The sequence below is a fragment of the Bufo gargarizans genome, chromosome 10 (genome assembly GCF_014858855.1).
Source record: "Bufo gargarizans isolate SCDJY-AF-19 chromosome 10, ASM1485885v1, whole genome shotgun sequence".
In the NCBI taxonomy this organism is placed as follows: Eukaryota; Metazoa; Chordata; class Amphibia; order Anura; family Bufonidae; genus Bufo; species Bufo gargarizans.
Genome location: NC_058089.1, coordinates 22,659,115 through 22,674,669, shown reverse-complemented (window position 1 = coordinate 22,674,669; position 15,555 = coordinate 22,659,115). Strand labels below are relative to the sequence as shown.

The window sequence follows — 15,555 nt, the reverse complement described above, 5'->3', positions numbered from 1 at the left end:
TAAAAAACCCTTTAAAGGGGTCTACTCAGAATATTGTTTTCTAGCTCCATGATAGGTGATGTTTGATCACTGGGACACCCCGTGTAATCCTGAGAAAGGGGCTCCTGAGTGTTCTGTGTGAACTGAGTAGACCACCACTTTACTTCTATGAAACGGAGATGAACCGTACTCGGCTAGTCCCATAGAAATGCCCAGGGATCTCCATTCTCAAAATCATTAGGGAGACCATACAGTATGTATCACCCGTCCCCCTAGATTGGTGATAAATAGTATTATGGGAAAACCCTTTAAGAGCAGAAACTATCGATGGCTATGGCCACCTTGCCATTATTCTATGTGCGGTCATCCTTCCACTTGCATGTCATTTTCCAACTTATTGCCTTCAGAGATATCTGTTCCTTGGAAAGCTGGGTGACAACCCACATAACCACAGAGCTACAGGTACAACAGAGGTGGCCCCCCAGCATTTGCAGAGTCCTGACCACCAAATCCAGTACATTTAGTACAAGGATACAATTGTAGGTTTCCCTAAATAGTTTGGAGTTTCCAAACGCAAAAGGAGCGGTCCATCGCATCTTCAGCCCATAATGCCTGCTTCATCCAGGTGCTTACATTCCTGCGGTAGCTGCTCAGGGGGTCGCTCTGCCCCTCACATGTCTAAGCTCTATAATGCCACAGCGGCGCGCTATCACTCCTTCCAAGCTCTATGGTAGAAGCTGGTAAACAGAGAGGCCCTCTGTATAAAACGACCACTGCCCGTCTGCCAGCCATATTACCAGTCCCGCTTCCCCGGTGTGCGGGAGTGGCTTTGCGTTTGTTTAGTTTTTCTTTTTGTTTCATATTATTATTTCATTTAGGGAGACGCTTAACCACTTTTCTACAGTGAAGGGAGACGCTCTAGTCGGACAGCCACTTCTCTATGGGTAGCAGAGAGACGCTCTAGTCGGACAGCCACTTCTCTATGGTGTAGAAGAGAGACGCTCTAGTCATAGCGTCTTCTCTATGGTGAAGAAGGGAATCGCTCTAGTCTGACAGCCGCTTCTCTGTGGTGCAGAAGGGAGACGCTCTACTCGGATAGACTCCTCTCTATGGCGCAGAAGCCGCTCTAGTCTAGTGTCTATAGTTTCCGGTTCCGGTGATAGACGGCCTGTTGCTGCCTGTTTTCGCGCCTGTCGCTACCTGAGTTGCAGCGACAGGAGCTCAGCCCGGTGACAACATGTCGTACAACTACGTGGTGACTGCGCAGAAGCCCACTGCGGTGAATGCCTGTGTGACAGGTCAGTGCCCGGGGATGCGTGTGGCCCGGCCGTGCCATGGAGGGCAGCAGCTCTGGCTAATCGTGCAGGCAGCATCCCTGAGCTCATTTAACCCCTTAGGGCTCACGCTGTGTAGGATCTGTGGTCATTATTTCCTCTCCTATCTCCATTCTTTATCCACGTTGCTGCCTGAACCCATATACTTGTGTTATTATTATATTTTGTATTTGGGCTTTTGAGTGTTATCAGAGCTTCTGATATTTTGTGTTGCACATAAGCCCCTATGATGTGTCTCCCTGGGCTCCCTCTGTGTTTGTGTTACTGCTGCGATGATGTCATCTTGACATATGATGATGGCTGCCAATTGCTGAACAGTGATGTGTCAACCCTGATGACATCACTGTAGCAGCCAGTCATTTTCTGCAGAAGTGACCTGTTAAAATGACATAATCATGGCTGTAGCGGAGAAATCTAAGACTGGGGCGTCACCTGGAAAGTAGTCACCAAATTCTTTTTATTGTCTTCCACATTCAGTTGATTTTATTTTATTTAAAAAAAAAAAAAAAAAAGGTTTTCCAAGAGTTTTATACTGATGACCTATCTTTGGGGATAGGTGATAGGCAGGGTCCCGGGTGTCAGACCCCCACCGATCAGCTGTTTGAGAAGGCAATGGCGTTCCTTTGAGCACCGTGGCCTTCCCAGCTCACCAAGCACAGCGCCGTACATCGTATAGTGGCTGTTGGTATCACGCTTAGCCCCATTCACTTCGATGTGGCTGAGCTGCACCTACGCCACATGACTGATGAACATAACATCACACGGCCTAGGAAAAGCTAAAAGAAGGCCCCGGTGCCTTCTCAAACAGCTGATCGGGGGGGTCCCGGGTTTCGGATCCCCAAATGATCAAATACTGATGACCTATCCCGAGGTTAGGTCATTGTTATTAAAACCCTTTAATGCGCATCCATCATGGCTCCTCTAAGGCCGTAACGTTCTTGCGGAATGCAAACCGTAAAAGCTGAGGGTTTGCCACAGATTTCAGTCTCCATTGCAAAGAGTTAAATCTGCAACATAAATTGAGATAATGCACATTTAAAGGGGGTTTTCCCATCTCGGACAATGAGGGCATATCGCTAGGATATGCCCCCATTGTCTGATAGGTGCAGGTTCCACCGCTGGGACCCGAACATACAATGAGAACAGAGGGCGCACTGCGCATGCGCATCCGCCCTACACTCATTTCTATGGGGCTGCCGAAAATAGGCGAGCACTGGCATGGCTATTTCCGTCTGCCCCATAATAATGAATGGGAACATGGGCCACGCATGCGCGGTGCGCTCCCATTCACTTCTATGGGAGCAGCGCTTGGTGGTGGACGGACCCGGGGAAATCCGGGTTCCTCCAGCCACAGCGTTCCCTGCTTCGTTCACGTTGTAGGTGCCGGCCCCACCGGTGGAACCCCCACCTATCAGACAATGGGGGCATATCCTAGCGATATGCCCTCATTTTCTGAGATGGGAATTCCCCTTTAAAGAGGTTCTCCGAGCTGGCCAGGGTTGCTGCTAGATACCCAGAAGAGCATTTTGTGTAGCGTGGGCACACCACTTCTCCTTACTGAGTCAAAAAGGGCAGTAGGACTGGCTCCGCAATGTCCTGGAAATACTGAAGGCTGGCCAATGTTCCCTCCATGTATACCAGACTGTGATGGCCATGGTAGCTAATGGTGCCCCACAACATGACACCCTGTGTCGATCCTCTGGATCACCACACTATGCGTGATGGCAGTAGGCCTGTGATGGAAAACCTCTGGCTCTCCAGCTGTGGTAAAACTACAACTCCCAAGATGCACACTTGCTTAGCTGTTTTCGCAGTGCGCCCCCCAGTATTAAAATAATTGGTGGCAGTGGCCACAGGGCCCCCTCACCTCCTCTCATTGGCGGCAGTTCTGATCGGAGCCCCATCAGTGTAATCCTGGGGCTCCTATCAGTTACCATGGCAGCCAGGACGCTACTGAAGCCCTGGCTGCCATGGTAAGCTCCCTGCTGCTGTGTGCACTATGCACAGGGTAGCAGGGAGAGTGTAAAGTCCTATTAACCCTAATAGAGATCTATCAGGGTGAATAGGACAGGGGATTAAAAGATCCAGGTTATAGCCCCTAAGAGCAATAGTTATTAAATAAAATAAAAAACATCAAATTATTAAGTTTAAATTGTCCCCTTTCCTAATTTTACATATAAAATATATAAACAATAAATTTACATGTTACAGACTGCCACGTCCGAAAAGTCCAAACTATTAAAATATTTTAAAAAAAATCTATGCGGTAAACACCGTAAAATAAAAACCCAGCGATTCGCCATTTTTTTCCATAAAATGCGTAATGCACACAGCTTTTTTTGGCGTTTTATTTTTTTTGCGTGGTATCGAGTACCGCAATACTTTTTTATGGTATCGAAACCGAATCAAAATGTTGGTATCGAAACAACCCTAGTTTCATCACAGCCTGACTCATCTCACGTACAGGACTCATCTCAGGTTAATTTGCATATGTATCAAATCGTTTTTTTTACACAATAAAAGCACACAGAGCTATGGGGACTGGGTATTGTGGATGTGCTAGCGGCCATCTAGCAGCCCATGTCCTCAGCTCTATACACAAAATCCCGATGACAGGTTCCCTTTAAGGATGCCTTCACATGGCAAATTTTGTTGTGAATAGGGATGTGTTGGTGCCATGCACTTGGATTTCTCCAGGCCCCGTTTAGATGAATGGAACTGATTTTCAGTTGCAACAAAATCTGCAGTGTGTGAAGGCATCCTTCAATAGAGAGGTGACACCATCTCAGCAAGCCTGATCCTATATGTTCTCAGGAAAGATCGAGGAGTCTGACAGTGGTCTGTTCCCCTCGCCATTGAGCACACATGCACAGCTGACAACTATTGCAAGTGTGTGACCAGTGTTATCCTCCTTTACAGTGTCTTGAAGGGGTAGGCTTACCACATCCATCTACTGTATCCATTCCCAGCAGGTTTGGATCCAGGGTTGCCATCAGAAATTTCAGGGCTCCATACAGGCAAACAGTGTGTGGGCCCCCCTCCATTTTTTATTACGCTGTTTACCAGTCACCATAAATATGTTCACATAGTGTACAGGTTATTATGATTACAGGGATACCAAATACTGTTTTGTGATCTTTATTTAAAAAAAATGTAAAACAAATCCCATCTTTACAGCAGTTTTCTATAGTAAAGCATCTATTTAAGGGTCCATTCACACGTCCGTAGAATGGGTCCGGATCCGTTCCACAATGTTGCGGCACGAATCCGGACCCATTCATTCTCTATGGGGCCGAATTAGATGCAGACAGCACACAGTGTGCTGTCCGCATCCGCATTTCCGGAGTGCGGCCCCGATCTTCCAGTTCGCGGCTCCCCCAAAAAATAGAACAGGTTCTATTCAAGAATAGGCAGTTCTATGGGGGTGCTGGCCAGGTATATTGCGGATTCGCAATACACTACGGACGTGTGAATGGACCCTAATGTACAGAAAGTCTGGGGTTCAAATCCCACTAAGACCTGTAAATTAGTCTTCCGTTCAGGGCTCTCACAGGCGGTCCAAAACGGATCAGTTTTGCCCTTAATGCATTTTGAATGGATAAGGATCCGCTCAGAATGCATCAGTTTGCCTCCGTTCTGCCTCCATTCCGCTCTGGTGGCAGAGCATTTGGGGTGTCTGTCTGATGAGACTGAGCCAAACAGATCCTGACACACAATGTAAGTCAATGGGGACGGATCCGTTTTCACTGACACAATCTGGCACAATACAAAACAGATCTGTCCTCCATTGACTTTCAATGGTATTAAAGACTGATCCGTCTTGGCTATGTTAAAGATAATACAAACGGATTCGTTCTGAGTGGATGCTGCGGTTGTATTATCTGAACAGATGCGTTTGTGCAGATCCATGACGGATCCGCACCAAACGCGAGTGTAGAAAATTTTCACAAAGTTATTGTTACAAAAAATTAACAAAGCAAAAACCATAAGTTTTTGTAATATACTCAGTATGCAATATTATTATTCATTTGAAAGCAGCATTAATTCCATAGATCTGTACATCAAGAGTCAAGTTACACATACATAATAATAATACGATAAACCTGAAACTATTAACAGACTGGCACAGAGGGGGAGAGACCTTGCCCAAAAGAGTACTTGGTATCCCTATAATCATAAAAACTGTACAGCAGGCATGTCCAAATTGCGGCCCTCCAGCTGTTGCAAAACTACAACTCCCAGCATGCCCTAATAGCTGTAAGCTATCCAGGCATGGTGGGAGTTGTAGTTTTGCAACAGCTGGAGGGCCACAGTTTGGACATGCCTGCTGTACAGTTTGGTAAGCCACATATTTATGGTTAATATGGTTGAGTGCCCTCCAGTTACTATATTATTTATGGTTAATAGCTAAATGGCGCAAATTATTTTTTCCCTTCATTGCAGTAATATATTATTTATTTGGTGTTATGACTGTGAAGAAAATAGATTTTTTACACACAGAAAATTCATCCCTTCCAACAGAGCAGGTCTGTAGTGTAATGGTAACACTTCTGCCTGCCATAAGGTCTGGGGATCAAATCCTGATGAAGACCTGTAAAATAATTTCTTTAGTAAAAGTTTGTGTCCCTCTCCCATCTCATATCCAACGCAGCTACACTAGTATTCACTGTACTAATGACGCTGCTTGTCCTACTTGGATCTATGATGTTCTTGCTGGGATGGGAAGGAGAGTCAGAGACCTGATGCTCCAGACACTCCCCGCGAGTCTCGCACTGGGACGGAAGCGCAGGACAGGGGTCAGTGAATGCAGTTAGGCCGGAGGAGGCACAATGCTCTCAGAACTTCATCAGCTTGATTATAGACTGAAAAATAGGACACTGATGTTGAGAGAAATCAGCAACAGTGATCCATGCACATACCAGCCCATTTTCATTATATGTTACTTTTTATTTTACGTAGTGCATGTATTTCCCATTAAAATAGGTTTGTGGGCATATTTTGGCTTGTAATAAGTGCATATTTCACATCAAAATGCACATGAAAATACACTGGGTGAACATATCCGAACTGTTGTTTTTTTTTTCGTTTTTTTTTTTACAACAATACGAAATATGCCTCTGACCCAAAAAATGCCACCAATCTATGTTTATAGAGGGTTCCTCATGCCGGAAGCTTAAGTTGTTTAAGCTACAGAAACCCATAGGGAATGCAGACATGGCGGTCTCAGACCCGTACCTCTATTACATATCTCTTCTCTCTCCTCTAGACTATGGAGGTTGTCTGACTCTCAGTTGTGGTGATCTTTGGGGGGGGGGGGGGGGGGAGTTAAAAATTTAGGTGACTTATATTATATGAAAATAACGTCCTGCGGAATTCCTTCCAATATCTTTGTTCTCCGGTCGCAGAGGACATCTCTCCACTCTTTACAGTCTGCCTATCAGCCAAAGGGAGATCTACTCCGATGCCAGCTCAAGGAGGGCTCTGATTCCATTATTTGTTCCCTTCTTAATGTCTCACCCGCCGTCAATTATAGATGATCCGGTTGTATAATTATTTATCAGGCTTAACTTGCCTCTTCCTATCTGTACAAAATGGGCAGAATTCCCAGTACAGAGGCCATCTCTGCCAGGTGCGGACTTCTGGCGCTGAATTTGGGCATGTCCGGTTTTTCCTTCTGAGTTAAAGAGTTAAAGGTTTTGTAAGAAAAAGGAAAATGTCTCATTGGTCTCTGCCACTCTGATCCCACATTAATTTAAAGAGGTTGCCTCACCTCAGACATTGGGGGTATATCGCTAGGATTTGCCCCCCAATGTTTCATAGGTGCGGGTCCTACCTCTGGGACCCTCACCTAGCTTTAGATTGGAGCCAGCAAAGTGAATGGGGCTGAGCACAATACCAAGCACAGCCGCTATACAATGTACGGCTGTGACGTTCACAGGAGCACTGGTGACTTCTCAAACAGCTGATCGGCGGTGGTCCCAGGTGTCGGATACCCACCGATCAGAGGATAGGTCATCAGTATCAAAATCCTGGAAAACCGCTTTAATTTGCTTAAAGGGAACCTGTCTCCTGGATTTTGTGTATAGAGGTGAGGACATGGGTTGCTAGATGGCCGCTAGCACAGCCGCAATACCCAGTCCCCATAGCTCTGTGTGCTTTTATTGTGTAAAAAAAACCTGATTTGATACATATGCAAATTAACCTGAGATGAGTCCTGTCCCTAAGATGAGTCACACACAGGACTCATCTCAGGGTAATTTGCATATGTATCAAATCTGTTTTTTTTACACAATAAAAGCACACAGACCTATAGGGACTGGATATTGCGGATGTGCTAGCGGCGATCTAGCAACCCATGTCCTGAGCTCTATACACAAAATCCCGGTGACAGGTTCCCTTTAAAAGAAAAATGCAATAAAAAACATTTGTTCATAAAACTGCTGACAAATTATATTCATCAATGGAGGCTGTCCCACTAAATTTCAGAAAGTATGAGATTCCTGGTTAGATGCCGAATCTCTTTTTCTGTTTGCTGCATTCCACTGTCTTGTCTCCTGCCCTGGCCATTACACCTTTCCTCCAGAATAAGGTGTGGTCACTTGTTTGTGTCACATTATTATACCTTTTTGTACTGTTTGCTTAATTTTTTTTGCAGTATATTTAAAAAAATGCCACAAACCAAAATGTGGTGGGGGAGATTTACTAAGCTGAACGCTGACCGCAGAGTCATTGTGTGTTCTAGGCAGAACATTTTTAGAAAAGGGGTCGTGGTTTAACCACTTCAGCCCCGCTAGGTGAAACCCCCTTCATGACCAGAGCACTTTTTACACTTCGGCACTACACTCCTTTCACCGTTTATCGCTCGGTCATGCAACTTACCACCCAAATGAATTTTACCTCCTTTTCTTCTCACTAATAGAGCTTTCAATTGGTGGTATTTTATTGCTGCTGACATTTTTACTTTTTTTGTTATTAATCAAAATGTAACGATTTTTTTTGCCAAAAAATGACATTTTTCACTTTCAGCTGTAAAATTTTGCAAAAAAAACGACATCCATATATAAATTTTTCGCCAAATTTATTGTTCTACATGTCTTTGATAAAAAAAAAAATGTTTGGGAAAAAAAAAATGGTTTGGGTAAAAGTTATAGCATTTACAAACTATGGTACAAAAATGTGAATTTCCGCTTTTTGAAACAGCTCTGACTTTCTGAGCACCTGTCATGATTCCTGAGGATCTACAATGCCCAAACAGTAGAAAACCCCCACAAATGACCCCATTTCGGAAAGTAGACACCCTAAGGTATTCGCTGATGGGCATAGTGAGTTCATAGAACTTTTTATTTTTTGTCACAAGTTAGCGGAAAATGATGATGATTTTATTTTTTTTATTTTTTCTTACAAAGTCTCATATTCCACTAACTTGCGCTAAAAAATTCTAGGAACTCACCATGCCCCTCACAGAATACCTTGGGGTGTCTTCTTTCCAAAATGGGGTCACTTGTGGGGTAGTTATACTGCCCTGGCAATTTAGGGGCCCAAATGTGTGAGAAGAACTTTGCAATCAAAATGTGTAAAAAATGACCGGTGAAATCCAAAAGGTGCACTTTGGAATATGTGCCCCTTTGCCCACCTTGGCAGCAAAAAAGTGTGACACATCTGGTATCGCCGTACTCAGGAGAAGTTGGGGAATGTGTTTTGGGGTGTCATTTTACATATACCCATGCTGGGTGAGAAAAATATCTTGGTCAAATGCCAACTTTGTATAAAAAAATGGGAAAAGTTGTCTTTTGCCAAGATATTTCTCTCACCCAGCATGGGTATATGTAAAATGACACCCCAAAACACATTCCCCAACTTCTCCTGAGTACGGCGATACCAGATGTGTGACACTTTTTTGCTGCCAAGGTGGGCAAAGGGGCACATATTCCAAAGTGCACCTTTCGGATTTCGCAGGCCATTTTTTACACATTTTGATTGCAAGGTACTTCTTACACATTTGGGCCCCTAAATTGCCAGGGCAGTATAACTATGCCACAAGTGACCCCATTTTGGAAAGAAGACACCCCAAGGTATTCGGTGAGGGGCATGGCGAGTTCCTAGAATTTTTTATTTTTTGTCGCAAGTTAGTGGAATATGAGACTTTGTAAGGAAAAAAGAAAAAAAAAGAAAAATCATAATTTTCCGCTAACTTGTGACAAAAAATAAAAAATTCTAGGAACTCGCCATGCCCCTCACGGAATACCTTGGGGTGTCTTCTTTCCAAAATGGGGTCACTTGTGGCGTAGTTATACTGCCCTGGCAATTTAGGGGCCCAAATGTGTAAGAAGTACCTTGCAATCAAAATGTGTAAAAAAATGGCCTGCGAAATCCGAAAGGTGCACTTTGGAATATGTGCCCCTTTGCCCACCTTGGCAGCAAAAAAGTGTCACACATCTGGTATCGCCGTACTCAGGAGAAGTTGGGCAATGTGTTTTGGGGGGTCATTTTACATATACCCATGCTGGGTGAGAGAAATATCTTGGCAAAAGACAACTTTTCCCATTTTTTTTATACAAAGTTTGCATTTGACCAATATATTTTTCTCACCCAGCATGGGTATATGTAAAATGACACCCCAAAACACATTCCCCAACTTCTCCTGAGTACGGCGATACCACATGTGTGACACTTTTTTGCAGCCTAGATGCGCAAAGGGGCCCAAATTCCTTTTAGGAGGGCATTTTTAGACATTTGGATCCCAGACTTTTTCTCACACTTTCGGGCCCCTAAAAAGCCAGGGCAGTATAAATACCCCACATGTGACCCCACTTTGGAAAGAAGACACCCCAAGGTATTCAATGAGGGGCATGGCGAGTTCCTAGAATTTTTTATTTTTTTGCATAAGTTAGCGGATATTGATTTTTTTTTTTTGTTTTTTTTCTCACAAAGTCTCACTTTCCGCTAACTTAGGACAAAAATTTCAATCTTTCATGGACTCAATATGCCCCTCACGGAATACCTTGGGGTGTCTTCTTTCCGAAATGGGGTCACATGTGGGGTATTTATACTGCCCTGGCTTTTTAGGGGCCCTAAAGCGTGAGAAGAAGTCTGGAATATAAATGTCTAAAAATGTTTACGCATTTGGATTCCGTGAGGGGTATGGTGAGTTCATGGGAGATTTTATTTTTTGACACAAGTTAGTAGAATATGAGACTTTGTAAGAAAAAACAAAAACAAACAAAAAATTTCCGCTAACTTGTGCCAAAAAAAATGTCTGAATGGAGCCTTACCAGGGGGGGGGTGATCAATGACAGGGGGGTGATCACCCATATAGACTCCCTGATCACCCCCCTGTCATTGATCACCCCCCTGTAAGGCTCCATTCAGACGTCCGTATAATTTTTACGGATCCATGGATCGCATCCGCAAAACACATGCAGACGTCTGAATGGAGCCTTACAGGGGGGTTATCAATGACAGGGGGGTGATCAGGGAGTCTATATGGGTGATCACCCCCCTGTCATTGATCACCCCCCCCCCCTGATCACCCCCCTGTCACTGATCACCCCCCCTGTAAGGCTCCATTCATACATCCGCATGATTTTTACGGATCCATGGATACATGGATCGGATCCACAAAACACATGCGGACGTCTGAATGGAGCCTTACAGGGGGGTGATCAATGACAGGGGGGTGATCAGGGAGTGTATATGGGTGATCACCCGCCTGTCATTGATCACCCCCTGTAAGGCTCCATTCAGACGTCCGCATGTGTTTTGCGGATCCGATCCATGTATCCATAAAAATCATGCGGACGTCTGAATGGAGCCTTACAGGGGGGTGATCAATGACAGGGGGGTGATCAATGACAGGGGGTGATCAGGGAGTGTATATGGGTGATCACCCGCCTGTCATTGATCACCCCCCTGTAAGGCTCCATTCAGACGTCCGCATGATTTTTACGGATCCATGGATACATGGATCGGATCCACAAAAAACATGCGGACGTCTGAATGGAGCCTTACAGGGGGGTTATCAATGACAGGGGGGTGATCAGGGAGTGTATATGGGTGATCACCCGCCTGTCATTGATCACCCCCTGTAAGGTTCCTTTCAGACGTCCGCATGTGTTTTGCGGATCCGATACATGGATCCGTAAAAATCATGCGGACGTCTGAATGGAGCCTTACAGGGGGGTGATCAATGACAGGGGGGTGATCAATGACAGGGGGTGATCAGGGAGTGTATATGGGTGATCACCCGCCTGTCATTGATCACCCCCCTGTAAGGCTCCATTCAGACGTCCGTATGCTTTTTGCGGATCCGATCCATGTATCCGTGGATCCGTAAAAATCATACGGACGTCTGAATGGAGCCTTACAGGGGGGTGATCAATGACAGGGGGGTGATCAATGACAGGGGGGTGATCAATGACAGGGGGGTGATCAATGACGGGGGGGTGATCAATGACGGGGGGGTGATCAATGACGGGGGGGTGATCAATGACGGGGGGGTGATCAATGACGGGGGGGTGATCAATGACAGGGGGGTGATCAGGGAGTTTATATGGGGTGATCATGGGTGATCAGGGCTTTATAAGGGGTTAATAAGTGACGGGGGGGGGGGTGTAGTGTAGTGTGGTGTTTGGTGCGACTGTACTGAGCTACCTGAGTCCTCTGGTGGTCGATCCTAACAAAAGGGACCACCAGAGGACCAGCGTCTAATATACCTGTTAGGGGTTAAAAAATTCGGATCTCCAGCCTGCCAGCGAGCGATCGCCGCTGGCAGGCTGGAGATCCACTCGCTTACCTTCCGTGCCTGTGTGCGCGCGTTCACAGGAAATCCCGGCCCTCGCGAGATGACGCGTATATGCGTCGTCGTGCGCAGGGCTGCCACCTCCGGACCGCACATCTGCGTTAGGCGGTCCGGAGGTGGTTAAAGGGGTATTCCCATCACAATGATCACTGTTAAATCTGTTAATGATTTGACAGTGATCATTTTTGTAAATACATTTTATTACCCAATTCCCACCCTTTTTGAGAAAATAAGTCCCCTCTTACCCGATTGTTGTCTTTCGTCTCCCCTGGTTACTGCCACCTCTTTCCTGTTGAATCTTGTGGCCGCGCTTGTGCAGAAGACTGAAGATTTTCTCCCGGCCGGGTCGCGCAATGTCCTGAACGCGCACGCCGCCGTGCATGCGCCATGATTACTTCTTCCTGGCCAGTATAGTACAGAGCCGCGAACGTGCACGCCGGCTCTGTACTATACAGGCCAGGAATAAGTCACCATGGCACATGCGCGGCGGCGTGCGCGTTGAAGACAGCCCCCGGCCGGAAGAAGACGTCAATCAAGCTGACTGAGCCCACCCAGCCGAATCCAGGAAGTGAACGTCGCGCTCGCCGCAGGTAAGTATGAAAGCTGTTTATGGGAATACCCCTTTAAGGCTACTTTAACACCTGCATTTGGTGCGGATCCGTCTTGTATCTGCACAGACGGATCCGCACCGATAATGCAAACGCTTGTATCTGTTCAGAACGGATACGTTTGCATTATTCATTCAAAAGAAAGTCTAAGTCAAAACGGATCCGTCTTGACTTACATTGAAAGTCAATGGGGGACGGATCCGTTTTCAATTGCACCATATTGTGTCAGTGAAAACAGATCCGTCCCTATTGACTTACATTGTAAGTCAGGACGGATCCGTTTGGCTCTGCATAGTCAGGCGGACACCAAAATGCGGCAAGCTGCGTTTTAGGCCTCATGCACATGGCCGTTGTTTTGGTCCGCATCCGAGCCGCAGTTTTGGTGGCTCGGATGCGGACCCATTCACTTCAATGGGGCCGCAAAAGATGTAGACAGCACTCCGTGTGCTGTCCGCATTTGTTGCTCTGTTCCGTGGCCCTGCAAAAAAATAAAATAACATGTCCTATTCTTGTCCACGCTTTGCGGACAAGAATAGGCAGTTATATTAAAGGATAACTGTCACATTTAGACCCCAATTTCAATTTTCATATATGTAGTTACTAATAACATGATATTCCAGAATCAGTTACTATTAGACTGACTTACCCCATATTTAATAAGATTCAGCCCTTAGCAACCAGTCTGCATAAAACTGCAAATTCACTATTCAGTTAAGATGGCCGCCACTGCCCTCCCCCTGAGGCTAATCCTGCCTGCCCTCACTAGCCAGTAACAATAGCCCCCCAAAAGGGTCAGTAACCAGAGCCCTCCCCCTAAAGGGTTAATCTCCTGCAGCACAAAGGGGTCCTCTTACCACATGTTGCTTTCATTTATACACTGAGCAGACGGCAGATCTCCCTTCCCTGGTCTGCGCTGGTTCCACTCTGCATTCTACAGCTCTGCTGAGTGAGGGAGCGTCTGCCAAGCGCAGGGACAGGGAGAAGTGCACACGGCCCAGGCTCTGTTATCAGCTGCTGGGGACGACCTGGCTTTAATCATTTACTATCAACAGATAGACGGACCATGCCTAGCAACCCTATTTTAAGCACAGGTAAAAGTAGGCAGAACAGGGAACAAAACTGTGGAATTAAGGGGTAATTGAATACACAGTGAAAAGTTGAAATAGGGCCACCAAGGTGATATTAATCAATATCTATTAAATATATATATATTACACAATCCAATACTCCCAAAAAATATATATACGACAGTTATCCTTTAAAGGCTGTCCGTGCGGTTCTGCAAATTGCGGAACACACACGAATGCCATCTGTGTTTTGCGGATCCGCAATCTGCGGACTGCAAAACACAACGGTCGTGTGCATGTAGCCTTAGTGTACGCCTCAAAAGCAGAACGGAGACCATCATTATCCATTCAGAATGCATTGGGGCTGAACTGATCCGTTTTTGGGCTGCTTGTGAGAGACCTGAACGCATCTTGCAAGCGGCCCCTAGAAGCGCCAGTTTGAAAGTAGCCTAAAATGCACCAAAAGTTTGAGGTAAAATATTGGGTCTAGATAATCCAACCAAGAGGTGGCGGAAGGAAAAATGTCTTGAAAGAAACACAGAATGTCACACATTGTGAGCCGCTGTAATAACTTCGGCGCATCTTGTATTATTGTAAATTCTGAGATTTGGAGAGAAAAAATTGACTTAACACGACTTGGGTGCATAAAGAGTTTACTAAACTATGATATACTGTGTGTGTGTGTGTGTGTGTGTGTGTGTGTGTGTGTATATATATATATATATATATATATATTATATATATACTTGGCTTGATAATGGCTCTGTGAGAGAGCTGAAACTTTGTCTGTATCAACAAGGGTTGAATAAATATCACATTTTTTCACTTTTTTATTCAAGGAGTGCTGCGTTATATTTATATGGATTGTGTGTGTGTGTATATATATATATATATATATATATATATATATATATATATACATATACACAGAGTAAAGTATGTAAAAGTCACCCAAACAAATGAGCCAGCTCATATCGACTGTTGTCTAACGTGTCAATTATCCGTATGGAAAATGTAAAAAGTTCACGCTACAGTGATATTATAACAAGAAAGTCGGGCATTTAAGTAGAAGCATGCAATTTCCTGATACCAAACAGTTTAGGCTACTTTCACACTAGCGTTCGTCGGTCCGCTCGTGAGCTCCGTTTGAAGGGGCTCACGAGCGGACCCGAACGCAGCCGTCCAGCCCTGATGCAGTCTGAATGGAGCGGATCCGCTCAGACTGCATCAGTCTGGCGGCGTTCAGCCTCCGCTCCGCTCGCCTCCGCACAGACAGGCGGACAGCTGAACGCTGCTTGCAGCGTTCGGGTGTCCGCCTGGCCGTGCGGAGGCGTGCGGATCCGTCCCGACTTACAATGTAAGTCAATGGGGACGGATCCGTTTGAAGATGCCACAATATGGCTCAATCTTCAGGCGGATCCGTCCCCCATTGACTTTACATTGAAAGTCTGGACGGATCCGTACAAGGCTATTTTCACACTTAGCTGTTATATGCTAAAATAATGCAGACGGATCCGTACTGAACGGAGCCTCCGTCTGCATTATTATGATCGGATCCGTTCGAACGCTAGTGTGAAAGTAGCCTTATTGAAACGAAAGCTAACATCAGTGCTGGGTATACCCCCACAAAAATGTCAGGGTCTCAATAACCTGTCATGTGGCCTTGAGCATCAATTAAAGCTTGACAGCAACATCTCCTGCTGTTCACAAGTCAACTTGGGCTACTTTCACACTAGCGTTTTTCTTTTCCGGCGCTGAGTTCCGTCCTA

The 15,555-nt window shown here is 45.5% G+C and overlaps 2 protein-coding genes across 4 annotated transcripts in view; one reads left to right on the top strand and one right to left on the bottom strand.

The window, feature by feature from the left end:
• The window catches only part of TKFC (triokinase and FMN cyclase), a 29,131-nt gene extending 28,368 nt beyond the window's left edge, over positions 1 to 763 (bottom strand). For 2 of the 3 annotated variants that reach the window (XM_044270526.1, XM_044270529.1), the window contains exon 1: positions 613 to 763. The gene's annotated coding sequence lies outside the window, so the exon portion shown is untranslated. Of the gene's footprint in view, positions 1 to 514; positions 573 to 612 lie in introns of those variants that run through there. The other variant, XM_044270528.1, reaches the window with a different exon arrangement.
• A 309-nt stretch (positions 764 to 1,072) lies between these two features.
• The window catches only part of DDB1 (damage specific DNA binding protein 1), a 61,760-nt gene continuing 47,277 nt past the window's right edge, over positions 1,073 to 15,555 (top strand). The window contains exon 1 of the mRNA XM_044270524.1: positions 1,073 to 1,277. Coding sequence (XP_044126459.1) covers positions 1,217 to 1,277 — 61 coding nt within the window. The 5' untranslated portion in view covers positions 1,073 to 1,216. The remainder of the gene's footprint in view (positions 1,278 to 15,555) is intronic.